This window comes from Petaurus breviceps, unplaced genomic scaffold, assembly GCF_028583685.1.
Source record: "Petaurus breviceps papuanus isolate PSGF00001 unplaced genomic scaffold, PetGlider_PUasm1.0 90994, whole genome shotgun sequence".
Classification (NCBI taxonomy): Eukaryota; Metazoa; Chordata; class Mammalia; order Diprotodontia; family Petauridae; genus Petaurus; species Petaurus breviceps.
This window is the reverse complement of record NW_027187393.1, coordinates 7,298,560-7,324,672: the sequence shown is the minus strand read 5'-3', so window position 1 is coordinate 7,324,672 and position 26,113 is coordinate 7,298,560. Positions and strand designations below refer to the sequence as shown.

Here is a 26,113-nt window from a genome sequence, read left to right as displayed (position 1 = left end):
TGCTTTGGTAACAGATCTAGATATTTTGGGAATATCAGTTTCCTGGGGACTTTGAATCTCAGTGCAATTTTTGTGTTATAAATTCTCAGAGCTGAAACCTTGATTGACTTTATGCTTATAAAGCCGAAGTCTTGGTATATGTGAAAGCAACTGTTGGAAGAGTGGTTATAATAATTTCCTAAAATTCCATGGACTTGACATGATTTGCCTGTGAAAGTGATGTTATTCTGAGTATCCTGTTTTTATCTGGAATTTAGTGGTAAACTGTAGGGGCTGGCCTGGTCTAAGCAATTAGACTATTTTATGGTTAAGGTTTACTTGATTGTTTCTTTGTGGACAAAAGAAGTAATATTCTTCCTTACACTGCCTCATCCCCAAATCCTTCAATCAGAAAAGCAAATGTCAAGTGTGAAACTAAGCAAAATAAATGTCTTCGTTCTCAATCACTTTTTTTTTTTAGGGCAAATCTATATAAAAATATCATTTATTCGTACTGAATACAGACACTAAAACTTGAAAGCACTATTAAGTAGTAAGTGTGTGTGGGTTTTGGCACAGTTCATCTTTTGGATGCTTTCTAGTTGAAGTGCCCAGTGGTGGTTTCAAACTTGAGCCTTCTTAATAGACAGTTCATTGTGAACTGCAAATACTATTTTGTGTGTTTCCTACATTGATTTTTGCCTCCATTTATTCTTTATTGCAGTCTAAAAGTTGGTTTTAATTGGTTGCCCACAGGATTGACTTGGCCTCTGCTACTTGTTAAGAAAATACATCTGTTGTTTTTTCAGGTAAGAGATTTTTGAATTGAAGGTTTGTTTATCTTTAAGTTAAAACAAGGTAGTTTAAATAACCTTAAGATTTGTGCAATATACAAATTGGTGTGTCTTAAGCTTCTTTTTCTCTTTGGGTGGGGGAGGAGGGATGGCTAGGTGCTTTGTACTGCTGGTGTAGATTTCTTTGGGATCAGTTTTGCACTGCTTTGGTCCTACATGCCTAAACATTCCTAAGTGTTGTAGAATAAATAGATTCCACCCTCCCTTCCCAGTAAGGTAGTATTCTAGATCCATTGAAATGTAGTTGCTTTTGATACTGGTATAAATCTGTAGAATCTTTAGATGAAGAGTCCTTAACCTGGAGTTTGTAAACCTGTTTTTTCAATGTTTTGAAGACTATTTTGCAATATAATTGATTTCCTTTGTAATCTTATGTATTTTATTTTATGTATCTAAAAACATCATTCTGAGAAGGAATCCTTTGGCGAATCTTCTGGTGAAGACTAGATTGCTGAAGGGTTGTGACATTAACAAAAAAAATGAGAATTCCTTGCTCTAGAGCTATCGTGTCATGTATTTTTAAGCCCAAATTGTTTTTATACATGAGGAAACTATGTTTTGAATGAGGTTTAAGGGCTTGTTCATGTTCACACTAAGTGGCAGAGCACTGGCTTTCCCCTTCCCTCTCACAAACCTAAAAGATAATTGTTTTTAACTTGTGTTGAAGGCTTAGCAGTGAAATTTTGTGTTCTTTAGACTTCCAGAATTATTCTGGTTGTAGTCCCAGTCCTTCAGCAGCAACCTATTTCAACACAAAGGTTTTTGCAGTGGCATGTGTTCATTAGCATATTTTTGCCTTGTACAGACTTTCACTAGGTTCCCACCTTTAGCAGGAAGACTTGTACAGTACTTTGTATGGCACTAAGCCCTGTTTGGTTTGTCTGTTGTGTTTTGGGGCCACATTGGGCTACTCTCATGTACTTGTACCCAGTGCAAGCTAACTTATTTTACTCGGTATTTTTGATACTTGGGTTATTCATACTATGTCCTATATTGACTATTTAATTGTCTTTAAATGAAGTGCAGTAATATATAGGGATTCAGTATGCATCTGTAGTTAAGCACATTCAATCCACTTTTTCAAAAGTTCCAGCTGATAATTAAATAACTTATTCAAGCTAAAATATATAGACTTAGTATCTAAAATTAGAGTTTAATAAGAGCTATCTTTCGAAGTTTAAAAATTCAGCTTAGTATGGTATCTTGTTGCATCTAGTACAGTATTCAGAAAATTTGATTATAAAGAGTACTGTTGATAGAATCATGGAATTTTAAAGCTCAAGGGATCTTAGAAGAAAACATCTAGCCCAGTAAGGAAAAGAACTCAGAAAGATTAAGTGAGTTGGCCTGGAGTCACAACTCATTTAAGAGACATTATGTTTGAATTGTCCTTTTTACAGCTAGAGTGTTCTACATAAAATTACTAAGTTTCAAAACTTTGATATTTCTAGTCTTTAGAATAAAGGTGATATTGACTCTGTAAAAGTTAACTGCAAATTACTATTATCCTGTCACAAGCATAAAAACATTTATCACCTTGCAAATTGCTACCCCTGTATTTTTAAAACCAATGTTTCTGGTTGGAATCTGAAGTACCAGTACTTGGAATATAAAATACTTATATTGGGGAGTAGTTTTCCCCTTTCTGGTCTTGTATGTTTAATTTAAATCAAAAAAGTACAGTAGAGCCCTGCTACCATGTAAAGCAACCTCTGAGTTCTATAGGCTCTTCATAGTTATGCTTGCTATCCCAGTAATAGCATATCTAGATCCTCCTTTCCTCTTCCCATTGAGAATCATTCTGAGAGGACATAATAGAAACAGATCCCTCTAAAGTAAAATCCACCCCCTCCCCCAACCCCCAAAGAACCCACAATATTCAGAATTCTTTTTTGTGGAGGGGATTGGGATAGGTGATTGGACCTGTGGTTTAACCAAAATCGTGTAAGTGACTAGCATTGTAGCAGGGTTCTCCTGGAAAATGTTTTAGATGTTGAATAGCTGTAGAAATCAGGAGTACTGGGATTAAATATATTTATTATCTCTTTGGGGTTCTTTAATTTATTTTAACATTGAGTAAAATAATACTTAGTTTTATTGACTATAGTTCTGAACAGATGGAGCAGAGAACTAACTTATAACTAGTTCTCACTTAAAATTTGTCTGAAAAATTTACTGTTAAGAACCATTTGTAATCAGTACTGCACAGTTCCTTGATTCTGTTACATTTAGATTTTAGGAATTGCAACTATATGCAAAATGTCTTAATAGTCCCAAGAAGTTGCCAGGTTTGTAGGGAGGGCAGGGGCAGTAAGCTGTAGTTTTTTGTGGTGCTTTATTTAAAGGTTATTCCCATGGTTGTTAAAGGGTCCTTTCCATGGTGAATTATATGTTTCCTTAAATGTCACTAAATAACTGGTAGTCTGTATGATAAAATTGCTGCCTCTTATTGTTTTTGTTCTGATACTTTGGGGTCTTTGGACTGAACTTTTTATGTGTTTCTACAATATATTTTGGAAGTTGAAATTGTGGTGGTTTTAATTGTTAAATACATAGTTTTCCTTTTTTAGAAAGTAAAAAAAAATAGAATCTATATTAACACTTAATTGTGTTAGCTTGAGGAGATGTTTGAGTGCCTAATATGGTAGATGGTGATTCTACTAGCTAAATAAATGGTATGACAAACAGTAGTCTGACATAGCCGTTGCCTTTTTTCATCTGCAGGTGTGTGTTATTTCAGCGCAGCATGGCTGTGGTCATCCGTTTGCAAGGTCTCCCAATTGTGGCGGGGACCATGGACATTCGCCACTTCTTCTCTGGATTGACCATCCCTGATGGGGGCGTGCATATTGTAGGGGGTGAACTGGGTGAGGCTTTCATCGTTTTTGCCACTGATGAAGATGCAAGGCTTGGTATGATGCGCACAGGTGGTACTATTAAAGGGTCAAAAGTAACACTATTGTTGAGTAGTAAAACTGAAATGCAAAATATGATTGAACTCAGTCGTAGGCGTTTTGAAACTGCCAACTTAGATATGCCACCAGCAAATGCTAGCCGATCAGGACCACCTCCTAGTTCAGGCATGAGTGGCAGGGTAAATTTACCTACCACAGTTCCCAATTTTAATAATCCTTCTCCCAGTGTGGTTACTGCAGCCACATCTGTGCATGAAAGCAACAAAAATATCCCTACATTTTCCACATCCAACATAGGAACAGCCCCTCCAAATATGGGGGCTTCCTTTGGGAGCCCAACATTTAGTTCAACTCTACCTAGCACAGCATCCTCCATGAGCACAGTCCCACCTCCTCCCATTCCTCCAATACCAGCTATGCCCTCCTTGCCACCAATGCCATCTATTCCTCCGATACCTGTTCCTCCTCCTGTACCTACACTGCCTCCTGTGCCTCCCGTACCCCCAATACCTCCTGTTCCTCCAGTGCCACCCATGAACCCTATGCCACCTCTGTCAGGAATGCCTCCTTTGAATCCACCACCAGTGGCACCCATACCTACTGGGATGAATGGATCTGGAACAGCATTGAATCTGAACAGTAACCTGAACCCAATGTTTCTGGGTCCTTTGAATCCTGTTAATCCTATTCAAATGAACTCTCAAAGTAGTCTGAAGCCACTTCCCATCAACCCTGATGATCTGTATGTCAGTGTCCATGGGATGCCCTTTTCTGCAATGGAAACTGATGTCAAAGACTTTTTCCATGGGCTTCGTGTAGATGCAGTGCATTTGTTGAAAGATCATGTAGGCCGAAATAATGGGAATGGATTAGTTAAGTTTTTCTCCCCTCAAGATACATTTGAAGCACTGAAAAGAAACAGAATGCTGATGATTCAACGCTATGTTGAAGTCAGCCCAGCCACAGAAAGACAGTGGGTAGCTGCTGGAGGCCATATCACTTTCAAGCAGAGCATGGGACCTTCTGGACAGACACACCCCCCTCCTCAGACACTCGTCAGGTCAAAGTCGCCTAGTGGGCAGAAAAGGTCAAGATCGAGATCTCCACATGAGCCTGGTTTTTGTGTGTATTTGAAAGGTCTACCCTTTGAAGCAGAAAACAAACATGTCATTGATTTCTTTAAAAAGCTAGATATTGTGGAAGATAGTATTTATATTGCTTATGGACCCAATGGGAAAGCAACAGGTGAAGGTTTTGTAGAATTCAGGAGTGAGTCTGATTATAAGGCAGCTTTGTGTCGTCATAAACAATACATGGGGAATCGCTTTATTCAGGTTCACCCAATAACTAAAAAGGGAATGTTAGAAAAGATAGACATGATTCGGAAGAGGCTACAGAACTTCAGTTATGATCAGAGGGAGATCATTTTAAATACTGAGGGAGATAGCTCACCCAAACTATGTGCACATATTTCAAATATTCCATTCAACATTACCAAGATGGATATTCTACAGTTCCTAGAGGAAATTCCAGTGGATGAAAATGCTGTACATATTCTTGTTGATAACACTGGGCAAGGGTTAGGACAGGCATTGGTTCAGTTTAAAACTGAAGATGATGCACATAAGGCTGAACGCTTACACCGTAAAAAACTTAATGGGAGAGAGGCTTTATTGCATGTAATTACCCTAGAAGACATGAGGGAGATTGAAAAAAATCCTCCATCTCAAGTGAAAAAGGGGTTAAAAATTCCATTGCCAGGTAATGCCACAGTGCCAGGCATGCCAAATGCTGGAGGTGATGAGCATGCTTTCCTGACTGTAGGCTCAAAAGAAGCAAACAATGGCCCTCCATTTAATTTTCCCAGTAACTTTAGTGGGTCAAATGCCTTTGGCCCACCACTTCCACCACCGGGATTAGGAGGGGCCTTTGGAGATGCCCGACCAGGAATACCTTCTGTTGGAAATAGTGGTCTGCCTGGTTTAGGTATTGATGTTCAGGGTTTTGGAAGTGGTCCCAATAATTTAAGTGGACCATCAGCTTTTGCAGGAGCCCCTCAGAATTTTGGAAATGGACCTGGTACTTTGAGTGGCCCCCCAAGTTTTGGAGGTGGTCCCCCGGGTCTTGGTAGTACTGCTGGACATTTGAGTGGGCCACCAAGCTTTGGTCCTGGGCCTGGAGCACTCCATATTGGGGGACCCCCTGGATTTGGAACTACTTCTGGAAAGCCAGGCCCAACAGTTATTAAAGTTCAAAATATGCCCTTCACTGTCTCTGTTGATGAAATTTTAGATTTCTTTTATGGTTATCAAGTGATCCCAGGCTCAGTATGTTTAAAATACAATGAAAAAGGCATGCCTACAGGTGAAGCAATGGTTGCATTTGAGTCTCGAGATGAAGCCATGGCAGCTGTTGTTGATCTAAATGACAGACCTATAGGCTCAAGAAAAGTCAAACTTGTATTAGGGTAGCTGTTCATGTAAACTGTTTGTAGGCTAGATCTTCATAGTGCTGTGATTAATGCATCAAGATTGTTTTCCTAGTATTTCCAGGTTAGAACCTGTGGATTGTTTAAATTGCAAATAGATTGGTTTCAATATGACTGAGAGAGCACTGGTTGACTGTTTACAGAAGAATTGCTGCAAGGATAAATGTTGCTGTATGTTCCAGTAGAGCTGTATGGGGAGAACAGAAAAAATAATTTTGGCTCACCTTTAGAGAAAACATTTGTTAAAACTCAAATGACTACATAATGCTTATCAAGGAGTCTAGATTGGTTTTATACCATTTGGGATGAAGAAAATAGAAATGTATTAAGATTAAGTCAGCAAAGCTCTTGATGGGTGCTATTGCAAGCCATTGTAAAATAGAAGTTGGCTATTAGATTTTTTTTGGTTCAAAGCTGGACAGATTTGCTTTGTTACAGGGTCAAAGCTTTGTCTAAAGTCCTAATTTTCTTTTGCAACTGAATAAAATCTCTGTGTATACAGATTCATTGTATGTACCTTTATTGCTTCTCAAAGGTTCTTGATGTATAGACAGTTGTGTGTTTAGAAAGTTGCTGCTTTATTTGCCCAATTGACTCCTATGTAATGAGCAGAACTGTTTTATAAAAATCTAAACCAAGTTTTATGTTTATAACCCTGAACACAGATTCCCATTGTCACAGTTATAATTGTGTGGAATAAGACTTTTGCCACAGAAATAACAATGTCCCAGTCCCCTAGAGCAATTTTGGCTTGACCATCAAGTCTTAGTTTAGTCAGTTTAAAATTGTCCATTTTCTTTGTAACATCAAAACCCAGAAAAAGCTTTATAATCATTTAAGATGCTTGATTTGTTTTGAACTTATAGCTAGCTGAGATGGACTAATGGTGCTGATATGTTCTGACTCACGTGAAATTTTGGCCCATAAGAGAACTTAAGGGACTAGATGAGAGGAGTACTTTTAAAAGAATAAGCATTATATAGAGTCAAAATTAAGTCAATCAATGTCAGCAGTAATTCATTAGAGGAATTGCTTGATAAGCTGGTCTATAGATTGACAAGTAGTAGTTTTTGCTTGAATTCTATTTTAGAAGCTTTTATTTTTGCAGTTGTTTGATCAGGAATCTAACAATTAGTGTGTCTTCATACAGACAAACTACAGCTGCCAGAGGGGAACAGGATCCCCTAGGGTTCCTTGCCTTCCGTTCCTTTCCTTTGGGAGCTAGGACACTCTGAGGCAAAAACAAACACACAAAAAACCAAAAACTAAATGAAGCTCAGTTAACAAGAGTCCTAGCCACTGAAATGCCTGGGAGCATCTTGGTCACCACTGCCCCAAAAGGCACCTTTATGGCCTCTGCCTTCCTTCACAATTTATCTAAGAACGCTGGCAGAGGTGTTATATTACTGTATAGTATAATAGCCTTAATGGAGAATGGGAGGTTGGAGAGATCATGAGAAACAAAATTGTTTTTTGTCTCTTACAGGGCACTTGTGTCTTGATTTGAAAAGTCCCCAACATTCCTTGCAAATCAGTGTGCTTAAACAGCAGCCTTGAAAAGAATTGTTTTCCACACAAAAATAGTGCCTTTTTGGTGTTGCATGTCAGTGGTAGCACTGAAATAGAGTGTGGTGTGATTTAGAGATATAAGTGGCAACAGTTTTATTCATGTGACCATTAAGAGTTTTGAAAGCCTGTTCAACACTACATTCTTAGCAGATTTGACAGCACAGGATTTTTGTTCAGGGAAGGGGTTGTACAGACTTGTAATCCAATCAAGAGGTGACTGCTTTGTGGATCTTCTGGTAATTCACAAGTACAAATTTGTTTTGACTGATCATTAGGTGTTGCCTCCTCCACTTAAAAAAGCAATATGATGGTTATATATACTGTTCAATTTAAGCCTCTGTTAAGTGATTGTATTTCATTCTGAAGACGAAGTATAAAACGTCAACAAACTATTTTGGAGTCTTATTTCAACAGCAAAATTCCCTTCTCCTCGTGTTGGAACATTGACTATTTTCAATACCAGAAACATAGGTTATTTGAATAGGAGATGAAAAATGAGTCTTTATGCTTATTTTTTTCAAATTTATTTTGGTTCTGTGTTCTTAACATTTATTTGATTAAATGTTTTACACCTTATTGTAGCTACTTGGTTATTTTGACTTGTTTTTACACTTCAGATTAAAAATACTAAAAAGGAAAACCTGGTTTCATTATTCATGAAATTAAATAAATAGTGGAAACTGGAGAACTCTCTAAAGTTTGGTTGAATCACAACATTACTTTTCTTGTTGTGAAATGTAATTAAATGCCTGCACTCTGGAATTTGATTTTTGTGTATCTGAGATTTTTTTTTTAAAATTAATAATAGTGCTAACTGCTAAGCATTTTGTTTTATCTTGTTTTGGGCATTGGAGTTTCAGTAAAACGTCTCTGAAATGTGTTCTATGACTCTGTTCATACACCTTTTCCTGCGGATTTTCTAATGAAGTAGGTTTGTGTTGGAAATGGATTTACATTATTTCCTTTGATTTTTGTCATAAGTTTTGTATGGTATGAAGGCTTTGTAAAGCTTTTTTCAAAGCTGTGTGCATTTGTAAACATCATGATATTTTCAAATTTCTGTGTAACTTTTATTTAGTGTTGTATTTAGTGAATTGAAGAGAATCTTTATCATTAGGTTTGACTTTTTTCTGCATCTGGTTAATTAGTTGGTGCGTTTATTTCCTTTTGCTTTAAAGGGATTAGTGACATTTGTGTAAAATGTATTTCTGAATACGCCAGTCTGTAAATTTTACAGAACTCTTAGGGAAACATTTTGCTCACATGCAGAATTTGGATTTTTGTTTTGTATACACACTGTAGTTGTACATAACAATTAGTGACCTTTTTCTTTCATATTCAATATAACACAGTATTAAAACATAGTTGATAGCTTTTTACTGCCAGTTGTCAGGACATCTATAATAAAAATTCCACTTGCATTTTTTTTTTTCAATTTTCAGAGAAAAATTCAAGGTAGTAGTGCCATTCTTTACTTAGCCCATTGCATGGAAATCTTGGTCTGCATAAAAAAAAAAAGAGAGACTTCACATTTATATATTGAGAAATACCAGCCCATTCTGTGGAGTTTTATAATTCAAATTAAACTAGGGACGCATCTAATCCCTAGCTGGCTTTTTCCATTCTTTAATTGGACCCCAGCACTACTCATACTACTTGATATTAGAGAAGTGCTTGGTTAAGGAGTGAAGAAAACAAACTAAAATTGAGTCTGGTGGAGTAGGATATCCTTAATAAGGGCTAGCTTTACTGAATGAAATTGATTATGAGATTCTTTTGAACAACATTCCAACAGTAGCTACTTTATGCTCTAAAGCTATTTCCAATCCTTGAAAAATTCTCCTACATTTAAGCTGTCAAGTTGGTGGTTCTACAAGAATTTAAACTGGTAAGAAACCAAATGCTTAATCAAATGGCTTCTTCTTGACATGGCCACACCATTATTTGCAGGTGCTGCCTCAGTACTGCTCAACAGAGCTTTGTTTATAAAGATGAAGTCTTAAATACTGTTCAATAAACTTGTCACAAAATAAAACAGGCTGATGCTTTTAATGCTTCAACTGGACAAGAGTTCTTTATTGAGCTTCAAGAAATAACATTGTTATGGGGAAATATGACATATTTGTTCTTGAACATTACTACCAGGTATTTTTTTTAAAGTGTCCTGACAATACCACGGATGGAGGTTGGAGAGTTGAAGGCAGAATGATCTCTGGGGCAGACATTTGTTGTTTTATCTGTTTATGTTTATGAAGTAAGGAAAGAAGAGAATGTCTGAACTGCAGGGAAGAAACAGGATTACATGTTAAATCCCATTACAAGGAGCATCCTAGCTTTTGCACTTTTCATTGTAGTAGAATCTGGTAGTAATAATTATACTGCTAAATGTCAAGATTGGGAGGGTTAGGGAAGAAAGAAATGTTAGAGGCTAAGCTAGCTTCTCTTTCCATGGAAGGAGTCCTTAAAGGTGTAGGAACTAGTTGATATATTACAAAAGTGTTTTGACCATTGTAGAGGAAAGTAAAAGAAACCTCAAAGGCAAACTCATGAATACACCTTCACTCTCAGACCTCTGAAGCGGGATCTTTCAGTATGTGTGTTGCTTTGGTGGGTGGTTTGGGGAGTATTTTCTGGCAGCAGTCGGTTTTTTGAAGGAAGTTAAGTGTAATATGTGTTCTCAAACTTGGAAGCAAGGCAAAAGTTCTAGGAAGAGTTGGGGTTTCTTCTCTTTACCCTCCTCCAGCTTCCTATAACTTTCATGATGAATTAGCAAGTGAAAATCTTCTTTAAACAGTATACAATTGGATTTTTTTTAAACTGGAATTACAGAAAATAATTGTATTCGGTTATTCCTTGTAACCAGATCAAAACACAATTATGTGGGAGGAAAATTGTCCTTGTGGATTTTTCTTTTAATAATTGCAGAGTAGTTTGACCCTTTTTCTCTTTTTTTGAATATCTGGTTCTTTTTGAACTGGTGTGAATGGTATATTTTCAAAGTAATGGATCTGTAGTCCAGCTGAGTGGTTGATTTTAAGTTCTTGAACTATGAGAGTGTGAAATTATTGGTAAATACGGCTTCCATAGATCTTCATTAAAATAGTTACCATCCTGAAAGGACATTTCTTAGGAAGCAAACTATAACCTAGTGCCAGTCAAGACGTACCTAGAATTCACTTGTGCATGATTATGAGTCACTTAGCAAGCTCTGTCAGGTTTATTTATCTAACTGCTTGTGTAGTATTTTTCCCTGTGTCCCCCATTCCCAACAAATCATCAGCTGTTAGGATTCTCTTTTCCTTCTCCTTTAAGAAAAATGATGAAATTTGTGGTATGTAGTAGAACCTGCTCTTGTGGCTATCTTATTTTCTTCAATAAAAGATTAATCATGAAAGAATAAAGTGTGGGAGGGAACAGGTTTAGTGTAAAGATCTAATTGAAGTACATTGGTTAGTGAATTGACAATTCTTACTCTGCTGTATGGACCAGTCTGCGGCACTACAATATGAGTAAGTTGATCTTCTGGTGGTTGGTGACTGCCCAGGTAAATTTTATTCATTTAATATATGCTTATTGTGTTATACCAGCCCCTTGGATGTTGCTTTACAATAGAGCCACATAAAAAGGCTTGGAATGTAGCTTTTCTCCAGAGGCCCAGAAACAACATTTAACAAAAGATGTCTTCCTGGGTTTGGGTCTAATCTGTGGTGTCTGGAAAGGACCAAAAGGGGTCCCCTTATAGGCATTCTAGTCCCAGGGAACAGGAAACAAATGTTAAGGAAAATAGAATCCTTACATCAGAAATTTTTGAAGTTCTTGAAAAGACAAAACCACACCCCTTATTTTGAAGGGGGGAATAGAGCAATAGCTACTCCATGAAAACAAACAGCATCTCTGAAAGCCTCAGGGCAATGAAAGGAAAGTAATCAGGGAGAGGCATTTGTATAATGGGAAGAGCCCAGGATTGGGAGCGGATTCCAGTTCAAGTTCTGCCTTTTAACCTAGTGAGTATTATTTTGCAAGTCATTTTCCCCTAATTTCCTTTTGCCTCACTTTCCTTGTCCATAAAGTGATGGAGTTGGACTGATGTCAAAATTCCTTTCCAGCACTAAATCCAACAGCTAGCACCATTACATGTTAGACAAGAATGGCTTACCTTTTTGTTGTTAGAAACATGCAAAATGATTTTCTTTATTCCACCTTAACTACCTGAGGAAATTTTAGGTTAGGCTGAGAAGAAAATGAGAGAACATTATAGAATAGGAAACTGACCTGTGGGAGGAGAAGCTAAGGTGATGGTAAGAGGTGAGCACAATTCATGGTATCCTGTTGCTCTGGTGCCATTCTATCACATGCCTTACTCATCTTATTTTTCCCATATTGTCTATTGCCCTTTCCTTCCGAATTCTCCATCACATACTTTAGGTTTGTAAGATTACAAAATGGAGTCCCAAAGTTGGAAGGGACCTAGTCCAACCTATACCCAACAATATTAGTCCCATGGGCTACCTCTACTTCACAATTAAAAACCTAGCTTGTTCATTATTCTTATGTGGCTCCTGGGAAAAGGTTGAGATTTCTGACTCTGAACCTTCACTTTGCCAGAGTTTTTGCTTGGTTACCTAGTAGGTAAAATTCCTATTCTCCTTTACTACTGCCCCCTATTTGGTTGTTGGTTGTAATATGAGAGCATCATATTTTGGTGCTTTTGTGTCTTAGTTTCTTGACAAAAATTTTAGGTTTGGGAAGGGCTTTCAAAATTATTACTTAGTACAGTATACACTTTGACCAAGGGGAAAGGGGGTGAGCTTGAATTATCTTCTTGGGAGTTCCTGAAACCCTTAAGGGCTATGCAGGACAAACTGGTTACTATTTCTGTGACTGAGAAATCTTCATGCTCTACCACCAGCAAGTCAGGGTTTTAGTCAAGTTGGGGAAGTCTTAACACAAAAGAGGTTTGGGGTGGGGTAGTAGGGGGTGGAGTTGGGTATTTAACCTAAGTTGGAGAAAATGACAAATAGAATTCTAAAATAGAGGTTATGTAAGGCCAGTACTCTCTTGGGAGAAAAGAATAGTGTTTTCCTTGTCCTCATAATCACTACCACCACTCTGGGAACTAAATGCCCCTATTCTCCATCACCCATATTGGTATAATGTGTTACAGTGATAATGAAGAACCCATTTTATCTGACAGCATAGCTAAGCAAAGGCTCAAAGTACGTTTATTGGACTTCATGTATATCCAACAAAATGATTTGGGGATTAGCATCAGGGAGGTTTTGCCCAATCCACATCTACTCAAATGAGCAGAGTGAACACTTTGGGTTCCAAGATACCTAAGAAGACTATTAATAGATTTGTTTAAGCCTTCTGGTTTTCCATTTTTGTCCCTTCCAAGTGACTTTAAAGATCTTCAAGGCTCCAACTTCATTATACCAGTCTCCAGCAAGCATTTACTTGAGTACTTGTGCATCTGGCACTGCCAGGCGCACTGAAGGAAGGGTACAATACAAGAAAGGGACATTGGTTGGACAATCAACTATAGAAGGCTGTATAAATAAGCTAAAGGGATACTGGAAAAAGGAAAAGCTGGTTTTTCTGTTGTGTGGTACAAGTGGGCCGTGGATTGAAAAATCACTACTCAAAATCACAGGGACAAGATTTGAAAAGGAGAACAAAATGCCTAGGTGGACCTGAGGGGTTGCCATGCCCCATTGGAAAAACAGACTATTAGGGCACTTACTGTAAGTTTAGAAAAATGTGTGATGTACATATAAACTTGGAGTATAGTTGGAGAGATCAGTAACATACATATTACATGGTTTTGAAGGCTAATTTCCTGAACATCATACCCACAGAGGAATGTCGTATACCTTTTCAGATCAACAAGTTTGTGGTTGAATGTTAGTAATAGAATTGTGTGGCCCCTAACATTTTAGGCAGTTTTGAAGGCTGAGGCAAGAGATCTTTTATTTATATTTAAAAGGGATCTTTTAGCCCTTTAAGATAATCTTATAACTATAAAGTACCATCATAGAAAGTAAACTTACCCCAATTACTTTCTATTTCTGGAGTTGTTTCCAACCTTTAACAAAGGCTATCTATATGCAAGCTATTAATATTACTTATAGGCTTCAAGAGACAGACAACTCAGCTTGTGAATCTTGACAGCAATTATTCTGTACCACGGCCCTACAGTTTAAGAAGTGCTGAAGGGGCCAAGAGTGGAAAAAGTTGGAAGAAACCCTCCCATAGACAACATTCTGGTTCACTGCTCCAGATCTGCTCTTCTAGAGGCCTTACTTGCCTCTTGATGTTGGTTTCCTCACTTCTCATTTTATTTTATTTTTTTGGAGGGGGAAGGCAAGGCAATTGGGGGTTAAGTGACTTGCCCAAGGTCACACAGCTAGTAAATGTCAAGTGTCTGAGGCCTAATTTGTACTCGGGTCTTCCTGACTCCAGGGCTGGTGCTCTATTCACTGCTACCTAGCTGCCCCCTTCACTTCTGACCTTTTGTTTTTTGACTTTTTCTCTTATGGCTGGCCCTCCTCAGCAGTATCTGCCATTCCTGGAGGAGTGTTCCAGTGTTCCAGCCATGAGCACCCATTTGCTTCCCAAAGAGGTTCCCAAACTTACTTGACCTTCTACCAATTAAAAAAAAAATTACTCAGCGCCTCCCCATCCCCCAGTTAGTTTGTTAATCCTCATTTTTATTCAACACCCCCCAGTTGTACCTGAGACTACTACTGCCCCTCTGGATTGTGCTAGCACCCCATAGGGTGCTGTATTGCCCACTTTGAGAACTTATGTGTCTACTGAGATGATCAGGGTTCAGTTTGTTCTGTTACTAATGACAATTCACACTTTCCTAAAGCAACCCTCCCATCTCATTCCCTGCCTCCCCACAGAAATTACAAACAAGTGTTTTATATGTGAATAATGAGAATTACTCTAGGATTCTTTATTTGCTGCATGAGGATGCTTAAAATGACTAGAAGCAGCATGATGGATTTCTAGCCAGGATTTCTAGACAGAAGATGCAGGTTTGTGTTCCAGCACTGTTACTTATCTGTGTGACTGAAGTCCCAAAAAGGAAGTCATTGACCCAATCTCCTTATCTCTAAAAAGGAGGCCTTAGGTCCGTAGCATTCTTTTTCCAGCTAGAGTTACATGTATTCATTGGATTAAAAAATTAGCCTCCACATTAGAAGCCAGTAGGTGGGTTGCATTTTATTTGCCCAGAGTTCTGTGTGTTCCTTTGCTGTTTACAACACAGTTAGGTAAACCAAGACATTGGTACAGAGACAGAGAGGACAGAAGGGCAGCATGTAGAAAGCATAAAGCAGAAGTTAGGAAGAAAGTGTTGGGTGATCCAGCAGATGTGGATAGAACTTACAGGAGGTTTGCTGAAAGAGGGAGTAGTTTATATGTTGGATACACTTTTAAAAGTAACCTTCCTTTTAGAGGAATCCTACAAGGAATCCTTTAGTGAAATAAAAAAATCACTCCTTAATTTCTTTTGTTTGACTTCAGCAAGGTTATATTTTAATGGGAGTCAGGGAAAATTAAATAGTTGCAACGTGTGATCCCATTTTAAAAATTAATTTTTTAAATTTTAATTAGCCAATGCAAATTATTTATAAGGTGATTTTCAGCCTATAAAACTCATTCAGTTTGATAAGTGATTTCTACCAACCTTCAGTAAGGAAAAACAGGGGCAGTGCTATTTGTGCTTTTTTTGGAGGGGGGGGGTGAAAGAAAGCCAAATCCCTAAACTTCCCTGGGCTCCATGGTTTTTTCATATGTAAAATGAAAGTGTTCAGCTGGATTATCTCTGAATTCCCATCTGGTTCTCAGAAGTCTTGGTTTAAGCTAGGCTGGTCCAGGGATATACCCCTGCAACATGTTTAGCCCATACCTAGAACTTACTGGTGTGGAGAGATGACTAGGAAAATCACTACTCAAAATCACAGGGACAAGATTTGAAAAGGAGACCCACTCCTGGCCTATGACTTTTTGCCTTGTTCATTCCTGTTTTTATTATATGTATTGTGGGATATTTTCCCATAGTTCAGCTTGAAGACTTGTCTAGGAAAGCAAATATGCTTTCCAATTTTCTTTTTAGATTAGTGTTATTTTTTAGAAGGGCCAGGTGATTCCCAAATATTTAAAATGTTTGTATCCCCAAATTATGTTTATTGAAAATCTCCTAGTTCGAAGTATAGGATTCAGGTCATTTTCTGTCTTTTATTGGGGGAACAATCTCTGATAATGCTTTTGGAGGAGAGGGAAATCCTCAACCGATCTTGGAGCACCCGGCCCTATACCAACATTCTGACTTTCAGACCCCTACCTGAGCGCATTTGGTGGAAGGAAGGAAAAGAAAGGTCTAATACATGAATCTCTGTTTAGAGAGAAGAACCTGTGATTATAATTTCTGATCCACCCCTGATTCTGACCCACTGAGATAGCCATTTCCACTGTGACATTTCATCCTGGGAAAAGGTTGTATGGATGAAAGTATGGGCCCTCTAACTTGGTTTTTTTTTTTTCCTTTTAATTTGACCGTTTTTAGTCCATTGAAGCCTTTGTAGTTATTTTAGGAGAGAGTCAGGAAAAGAGTCACCTTCAGTTTCAAATACCAACTAGGTTCTAAGCACTGTGATGGGCATCAGGTTACATGCACAGAGGAAAACGCCCCTGCCATCATAGGAATTCTTACTATGTAGGAGGGCACTATTTGGAGCTATCAAGGACTGGGGGCCTGGGAATTGGCGGGGAATCATACAAAGAAAGAAGAGGGGATTGTATTTCCTTGTTGGAGAGAGTTGGTGTGTGACCTCATTAGTTCCAGAAATGCCCTTGGCTTATTGGAAAAATGGTGCTGCCACTTCATGCTCTAGCTCCTTGTACTTCCTGGTGTCTATATGCTAGTCACTCCTTGTAACCTTTTCTCTGTTTCACAAGGTCTCCTTCCCTTGCTGCTACATCACCTTTGCTGTTGTGTAGGTTGTATACTCTTGTGGTAGTGAGGGTACAGGAATAGGGTATGGTTAGACACCAGGTGAAGGAAGGAAGCCCTAACTTAAACTCTGTCATTTGGGAGCTATATTAGGGACATGGGACACTGGGCTGCAAAGGACAGTAATGACCTGTACTTAAGTAGCTTTTCATTGAATTGAGTCTGTATTGAATCATATCTGATTGGGACCCTGAGGAAAAAAAAGTGGGGTCATCCTCTTGCTGAACATGGTTGACTGGATCTCAGTGATGGATGTCAAGGGATAGCCCTAGAAAGAGGAAGCGTATATCCCACTCCTGAGACACTCCTAATGATGGAAGAAGTCTCTGTCTTATAGCAGCAATCATTGCCCAAACCACAATTCGGGGTCAGTGAATATTTAATATGTGTTTTAGCTCTATGCTGGCTAATGTCAGGAACATCCTTGATAGTCCAGTGAATCCCCAGGACCCACTCTCAGAGTAAAGGTTTTAAATGCATAAAAGAAAATACATAGGATTACAAAGGGAACCAATTATATTGAACCTTAGGTGAAGAACCACTGTGTAGGCTGTAGGAGTTCTGAGGAAAGCAAAATTGATAAGTTGTACCAACCCTGGGGAAGATGCAAAGATTTAAATTAAGATATGGTCCCATCCCTCATAGCTCCAGATGTCTTGAACTAGTTTTTTGAGGATCAGTCCTAACTTTCAGAACTATCAGTTATTTTACTTTCATCAGAAATCATGATTGAACTTCAATCTGTATGCTAGGCTAGCTAGAAGTTGGGGAGAATTTGGAAGAGAGAAAAGATAACAATAGTTCCTGCCCTTGGGAGGAGCAGTATAATGGGGAAGAGCAGAACCAAACAACGTGTCATATGCCATAGCAAAAAAAAAAAAATCCTAAAACACTTACTGTAAAACTATTTAATGATGACATTTCCAAGGCTGGCCATTAAACAACTCACTTTTTCCCACTCAAGCTAAGTAGAACAATTCACATAGTACCATTCCAGTTGGACAGAATCAGTAAAGATCTACTTGATTTCTTGTAATGAAGTTTGATAAGCAAATAAACATAGTGAAGACTAGCAGTGTTGGAGGCTACATGATAAAGTACTACAAAGAGAAAAAAACTACCAGAATGAAGTAGGATTAATTGGAGATAAACACCTTAGTAAAGGAGGGGTCCATAGGAGAGAAAAGGAGAAAGCTCTAAAAAGGAATATGGATCAAGAAAGGGTGGTGATCTCTTTAACAGAATTCTCACTTATCTGGTGACAGCCTCAATGAGGATGAAAAGAGATCCCCAAGACTTTTTAATATCAGATGTGAAGAGATGAAAGCAGGACATGTAACCAAGCAAAACCTTACAGGTTCAAACCTGTAAGAACTGTCAAGAAAGCTAATGGACAGAATAAGCTGAAGCTTATAAAAAAAATTATTTAAAAAAATAAATAGGTATGTAAAGGATCTGTGATTTCCTTCCTTGTAGATATTTACTGGTTCATATCGATGTAAGAATAGATGATCTTCAAAAGTTGGTATGGTGAAAAAATTCATCCTGAAGCCAACCTGCTGATAAAACTTTAAAACTTAGCTAGACTGGTCTTTAGATAGTAGATGATATCAGGCCAATCAATACTGGGAGTCTTTCTCACTTGGTAAGACCTATGAAAGAACCCAGGGCCATGTCTGTCTGAATCATAGTGAGGTATCAGGGCAGGAGGAAGGAAGGAAAAACCTGAGATTTTCTTTTAGCTGTTTGCAACGAGAAGATAAGCAAAGAAAGGTGTAAAAGACCAGTGTAATGGGGAAGGTGATATGTTAAGAGATGATGTTGAATTACTCAATTTCAGAATCATAGGCTAAAGTTTAGAGGTTGTGAGGTCTAGCTCATTCTACAGATGAGGAAACTGAGGTACTGAGTGGTTAGTTAACTTGGTTTGCCAGTCATTTATCTAGTAACAGAATTTGAAACCCCATCCAGCACCCTATCTACCACACTGTTTAGTTTTTGATATGCACATGAAAAAATTGTTATTGACGCCAGCCTTAGGAGAGAAGATAGTTTGGGATCTCTTAGCCATTTAAATGATTTCAGCTATTCTTCAGGTGGAAAATGAATTATATTCCCAGAACCCTGTGATCTTGAGCATACTGTCTCAAAGATGGAGGGGATGGTGAATTTCAGAAAGCTACAGAGTGAAGCTCATGTTACTTTTGATAAGATGGAGCGCTATCATTGGACGGTGGTATAGATAGATTGGTGGATTAATAGCTGGTAGTACTTTACTCAGTGCCAATCAATTAGTTAATTTGAACGGTCTAACATGTTACAGTTATCTTGTCCATGTCTATGTTCTGCTGCACATTTGTATTAGTTGGCTAAATAGAGGGTGTGTTTATTTAGATTTGTGAAACACAAAAGCTAAGGATGAAAAGGATTTGTGTTAAGAAAAATTTCAGTTGAGCCTAAACCAGCAAGATTTAATTTACAGGGATAAATATGAGATGCTGTGTTTAAAAATTCATCTGCCTAGGAATAAGATGAGGGAGACATGACTTAATACGTACTTAATGGGCAAAAGAACTCTACTCCACCCCCCCCCCCCCGGAGTCCTAGTTAGTTTAATATTAATCAGAACTGTGACTTGGCATCTTAAAACAAAACAAAAAAATCAAATTCACTCAGATCAAATAGCCTTAAGATTTTCTAAGAGAAAGGAAGAGGACTAGACTCTCTCCTGGTCAGGTTACCTGTACAATATTAAGTCCAGTTCTGAGTATCATTTTAAGAGCTCTACTGAGAAACCAGAGGGCATCCAAAGTCTTTATGATGAAATGATTTAAACACATTTAACAAGAAATGATTGAAAGAATTAATTTATAACAAGTCAGAGATATCCAATAGTTGTACTGGATACCTTGTCAGGATATCACACTGGAAGTATTCATGTAGAAGAGGTTAACTCAGTGCCCAAAAGGATCCATCAGGAGAGAAGTTCCACTAGCAGATTTGTAAGGTCCCTTGATTTAAGACTTTTTAAGAGAAGTTTTCAAGGAATAATGGAAGGGGGAAGAATGATAGGATCACATAAACAGTGGGGGGAGGCACTGTGAGTTTCAGAGCCAAGCAGTGATGTCATGAAATGTATTTAGGAAAGATCATTCTGGCAGCATGCAGGATGGTTTGCAAGTAAGGAAGAAATTTTTCAGTTCTCATCTTCCCTTACACACCCTGTAGCTTTTGATACTGTTCATCCCCACTCAAGACCCATTCTACTATGCTGGTTCTTATCCTGACTCTTAATTGCTTATTAGTCTCCTTTCCTGGCTTCTCATCCTCTTCCTACATAATTTAATATTCTCTAAGCTCCCATCTTTTGGCCTTTAATCCTCTATGCCTCTATTTTCTTTTTTTGTATTTTTAAATTACATTTTTTATTTATATAATTTTGTTTATTTTTAGTTTTAAACATTCACTTCCATAAGATTTTGAGTTTTAAATTTTCTCCCTCTCCCCAAGATAGCGTACAAATCTTAAATAGGCCCTACTTATACATTCATATTAAACATATTTTCACATTAGTCATGATGTGAAGAATTAGAACTAATGTATCCCTACATTTTCTCCCTTGCCAATCTTATTTCTTCCCACAATTTTAACTACTCCCTCTATGACATTAATTCTAAACATATATCTGTAAACACTCTTCAGTATGTCTCTATGTTGAAGTCTCTCCAGAACCTCAAATTCAACATGACTATAGGAGAATTAATTAACTTCTTATCTATACTTGGGCTTTTACACCACCTGTCTTACTTGAGTTATCTTTTGATTCTTCCCATTCTGTCAGTTTAGTTTGGTTTTGTGGGGAGAGTTGGGGGTGGGAAAAGAGTTAATAATCTTTCCTGTCATCTTTTTATTTCCATGCCACCACTTCAGGATAGGCCTGTATTACCATCTGTTCTAGACTGTTGCAAGAAGTTCTTGATAGAGTTTTCCACTTCTGCCTTCCTTCCAATTCATTTTTCATACTACTGCCAAAATAATCTCTTATGCATATAACTAGGCCTATTCTTCTACTCAGAAATCTTTGTTGACTTTTTTGCTTTTTAAAAATTTTCTTTTTAAAAACAGTTTTTTATTCTGGACTTGACACATACATCCCCACCTCCCCAGAGCATTTCCATACACATAGCAGAACACAAAAAGAAGATTCTATACGAAACCAGGAATCTCTTTCACAGCTCTTGCTTTAAAAAAAAAAAACCTACAATTCCACACTCCATTTAAAACAAAAAAAATCACATTTTTATGTAGCTAATTTTATTTGTTTTTGCTTTTTGGAGAGCAATTGGGGTTAAGTGACTTACCCAAGGTCACACGGCTAGTTTTTTGTTGTTAAGTGTCTGAGGTCAAATTTGAACTCAGGTCCTCCTGACTCCAGGGCCAGTGTTCTATTCACTGCGCTGCCTAGCCACCCCCACACTCTACTTTCACAATTCTCTTGTTTGTGCTGCCTTCTGAACTCTTCTGTGGATTTTTTTTTTCTTACCTTTTGGAGGGCAATTGGGGTTAAGTAACTTGCCCAAGGTTACACGGCTAGTTTTTTTGTGTGGGTGTTAAGTGTCTGTGGCCAGAACCGAACTGAGGTCCTCCTGACTCCAGGGCCAGCACTTTACTCACTGCGCCACCTAGCCGCTGCATCTTCTGTGGATTTTTAAAAAAATGTTTGAATGGCCTTTTTTTCTTTGGCATCATTATTGCAATGCCTCCTCTCCTCCATTAACCAAGAGAAACAGGAGGGGGGAAAAGCCTGATAACAGGTAAGCATAATCATGTGTGTATAAAAATATGTGTTTCTGCACCTCCTGTTAACCGCCTCTGTTAAGATGTGGGTCACATTGTTTCATCACGGATCTTCTGAAGGCCAGCTGGTCATTACATTGATCAGAATCCTTGAGCCTCTCAGTCTTTTTCTTTGCAGTATTGTTCTTGTATAAAAATTGCTTTCCTAATTCTTTTTATTTCACTCTATTAATTCATAGTTCCTGGGACTCTGAAATAATTTTGGTTATTTCTCATGATCCATTCATATATTATTTTTGTTAAGCCATGCTCTAATTGCTTGGACTCTCTGTCCCTGCACTTCTCTTTATAATCTCCCCTTCAGGATAAGGAAGTTTTTGTTGTTTGTGACTGTTCCCTCCCCTTTAGTTTGGTTTAAAAACATGCATCATTCACTCCCCTATCCTTTCTGTTTCTATATCTTTTATGCACCACATTTATGAGAAAACAATTTATACCCACTTCTTCCTCCTCTCTTTACTAATTTATGCCTCTCTTTCCCCTTTCAGTACCCTCAAAACAGAATCAATCTACTCCTAGGACTTTTGGTTTTTAATTTAAGTCAATACTCTTTGAAGATATTAAGGATTTAATGAGAAAGCAATTGGGGTTAAGTAACTTGCTCAAGGTTACACGGCCAGGTGTTTCTGGGTGGGTGCTAAGTGTCTGAGCCCGGGATTCGATCTCCAGGTCTTCTCAACACTGGAGCCGGTGCTCTTACTCACTGTGCTACCTGGCTGCCCTGAGACACTTGTTTCTTCTAGTAGATGATAGCACTATGTCATCATACAACTTCTTCCAACTACTCAAAGAAATCCACCTTTCCAGGTTGCCTTGGACTCTTACATTTTTATTTCAAAGTACCTATTAAGCTCTAGTCTTTTCATAAAAAATGCTTGATTCCATCATTGTCCTTTTTTTCCTGTGGGATTATATTGTTCTGTAGGGTGTTATTCTTAGTTGTAAGCCATGTATTTTATAATATTGTATTCCATGATCTTTCATTCATAACAGAAGCTACCAGTTCTTGTGTGATCCTGAGCATGGTATCTTAGTATTCCAATTCTTTCTGGCTGTTGGCAGTATTCTTTCTTTGACCCAGAAGCTCTGGATTTGAGCTATGACATTCCTGGGGACTTTTCCTTTTGGAGTTTCAGGAAATCTGGTAAATTCTTTCTATTTTTACTTCAGCCTCTGTTTCTAGTATTTTTCTTGTTTTTGTTTGATTTCTTGAAATTTAGTGTCCAGGCTTTATTTTTTATTATAATCATAGTTTTGGGGGATTATTAAATTCTCTCTCTTTGACCTGTTTTCCAAGTGACTTTTTTTTTTTTTAGATTTTTTTCATTTGGTCTAACATTTCTTGCTATCTCATGAAGTCCAGATTTCTGTTTGATCTCTTCTAGTTTTCAAGGATTCCGCTTCTTGGGTAAAGAGTTACCACTTTCTCTTCTAAAGCTACTTATTTGCCTTCCAACTCTTCCACTGAGCTTTTATCTCATTTTTTAATGTCCTGATTCATTTTGTCTAGGTATTAATATATAGTACTCGTAGGAAACCTGTTGTTTCTCTTGGGTCTCTGCTTGTAGTTGTTAGGGAGTTAAATTTGCAATTATTTTTGTTTCTCATTGATGTTTTTTTTACTTTATCTTTACTTATCTTTCCAGCCTTAGTTCCTGAATTAGCGCTTTGTGTCAAGGCTAGGCTTTGTCCCCTTCTGGGCTTGTGAGTGAGGTATTTGTCCCTACTTAGGTTTGCCTTGAACCCCCTGGGTTTTGTCTTTATTTTTCCCCTCTTACCTCCATCTCCCTGGATCTTTGAGATTAAGAGTTATAAGATCTTCAGAGTCTTCCCTCTTTGGTATCTCAGGACAGTGCTAGGGACCTTAAGGCTCTTGGGGCCTGGACTATCTGTGGCACTCTACTGGCTGCTACTTTCTAGTACTTCTGAAGTCCTTCCTTAATCCTTTAAAAAATTTTTACTTTTATTTTCAGTTACATATCTTCCCTTTACCTCCTCCCCCTCATTATACATGTGAAGTCATGCAAAATATTGTTGCATTAGCAATGTTCTGGGAGAAAAAGTAAGACAAATTTAAAAATGTGCGTTCTGCATTCAGAGTCCATTCTCCATCTGGAGGTGTGGATAGCATTTTTTTTTTTTTTTTGCTTTTTAGAGGGCAATTGGGTTTAAGTGACTTGGCCAAAGTCACATAGCTAGTAAGTGTGTCAAGTGTCTGAGGCCAGATTTGAACTCAGGTCCTCCTGACTCCAGGGCTGGTGTCTATTCACTGTGCCACCTGGTTGCCTCAAAGTTGCAGATAGCATTTTCATCATGAGTCCTTTGGAGTTGTGGTGGATTATTGTATTGATCAGAGTTTCTAGGTGTTTCACAATTAATTATCTTTACAGTATTGCTGTTACTTTGTAGATTATTCTCTTAGTTCTGCTCACTTCGCTTTGCCTCAGTTTACACAAGTCTTCTCAAGTTTTTCTGAAGCCATCCTCTTCATTTCTTATAGCACAATAGCATTCCATCTTACTTATAGCACAATAACTTGTTCAACCGTTCCCTAATTGATTAGCATCTCTTCAGTTTCCAATTCTTTGCCACCACAAAAAGAGCTGCTATAAATATTTTTGTATATAATGTTGGGCTTTTTTTAAATCTCCTTGGAGTATATACCTAGTAATGGTATTTCTGAGTTAAAAGGTATGCATAGTTTTATAGATCTTTGAGCATAGTTCCAAAATGTTTTCTTCCCTAGCACATTCTAACCACCCCTGGTGCTTTCTCTACTCTTTTTTTTTTTTTAAAGCAATCAGGGTTAAGTAACTTGCTCAAGGTTACACGGCCAGTTATTTTGTGTGGGTGGGTGCCAAGTATCTGAGGTCGGAACCGATCCCGGGTCTCCCGATGACGCCAGGGCCCGCGCTCTTACTCAGTGGGCCACCTGGCTGCCCCAGGAGTGTTCCACTCTTGCTGACTCAGAAACAGAACCTCCTGCACTATGTCTCATCCTTAGCACTTACTTTACTTGAGGGACCCCTTATTGTCTAAGGGCTTCTGGCTGACTTTTTGTACAGTTCTGGGGTAGAAGATGTCATTTAATTCCTTTGAATGTCTTGATAATTATTCATTCTGGTTCAAAATTGAGGGTTTCGCCAGAGTTGGTGTGCAAGAGCTCTAGGTATCCTGTATCCTGTTTGGGCAGCCATCTTGGCAGGAAAATGTCCTTTGTTATTGCTATCTCAGTAAAAGTGAGACTCTTCTGCTCTCTACACACAGCATGCTTGAGGCAAATTGGATTATTCTTTGTATGTCAAACAGTGCACTCAACCTATTTCTGTGCCTTGCTTTCTTTGCCTGGAACATCTTCTGTCTTTCTTTTGAATTCCTTTTTTCTTCCCCTCTGTTGAATTCATACCCTCCTCTAACCCCCAACTTAAATGCCACTGTCTTTCAGGAAGCCTTCACTGATTTTCCATTGATGGTGACCTAACAACATTTGATACTTTTCTATAGTACTTACATGATGGTGTATATTATAGTTATCTGTATTGTGTCTCTTGAGCAACACGCAAGTAAAGATTTTATTTTATTTAAGTTTTGTGTCTTCCTTAGCACACAGTCCCACTTAATAAATAGGGATAGTTTGGTCTTTTTTTTTTTTTTTAATGAAAGAGGATTTGAGTAATTTCCAGTAACTCTGCGACTGAGTAATACATTGGAAATGAGTTGTTGGGATAGAATTCTTAAAAACAAATACCAAGTACTTTGGAGGTCAGGAAAAACCTCAGTGTTTGGGTACTTAGGCCATGGAACACTGGATGAGAAACTCTCTTGGCTTTGACCTTGTTTATTTTAAGTATTCAAATGGAAACATACTGGGGAGGCTAGGTGGCACAGTGAATAGAGCACCAGTCCTAGAGTCAGGAGGACCTGAGTTCAAATTTGATCTCAGACACTTAACACTTACTAGCCATGTGACCTTGGGCAAGTCACTTAACCCCAGTTGCCCTGCCTTCCCTCCTCCAAAAAAAAAAAGGAAATGGAAACATACTAGATGTTGTTGGGGAAAGGCATAGCCTGAGATAGGGATGTGGTAAAGTCTTACTTATAAGTAATGAAGACAGTTGAAGGAGGATTGTCGGGTGAAACTTTAAATCGGTGACATATTTCTTTGTAAAAACTTGTATCTGGCTGATTGCAGGTCTAGGAGCAGATCCATAATGTGACTTTTTGCAGCTTTTGGCCAGTTAGTCAGAAACCACTCTGAGTTCAGTGGTTGGGGCACTGGCTCAGTAGTCAGGGCACTGGCTCAGTGGTCAGAGCCCAGGTTGAAGTGAGGAAGTGCTTTTGATGTTTGGGGTCCAGGTTGGGACAGTGGGTCATTGGTTGGGGCTCAGATTGGGGCAGTGGTGTATTGTTTGGGGCCCATATTGGGACA

The 26,113-nt window shown here is 38.2% G+C and overlaps 1 protein-coding gene across 10 annotated transcripts in view; it reads left to right on the top strand.

Annotated features, from left to right (window-relative positions):
- Positions 1–26,113, top strand: part of LOC138153525 (RNA-binding protein 12) — a 36,691-nt gene that overhangs the window by 5,497 nt on the left and 5,081 nt on the right. For 6 of the 10 annotated variants that reach the window (XM_069077697.1, XM_069077696.1, XM_069077695.1 and 3 more), the window contains exon 2: positions 704–788. The exons of 1 other annotated variant lie outside the window; for it this stretch is intronic. Coding sequence is in view for 1 of the 9 variants with exons in the window: in XM_069077691.1 (XP_068933792.1) it covers positions 3,580–6,219 (2,640 nt within the window). In the remaining 8 variants the exon portion in view is untranslated. Of the gene's footprint in view, positions 1–703; positions 789–3,557; positions 9,841–26,113 lie in introns of those variants that run through there. 3 more of the 10 variants (XM_069077691.1, XM_069077699.1, XM_069077698.1) reach the window with 3 other exon arrangements.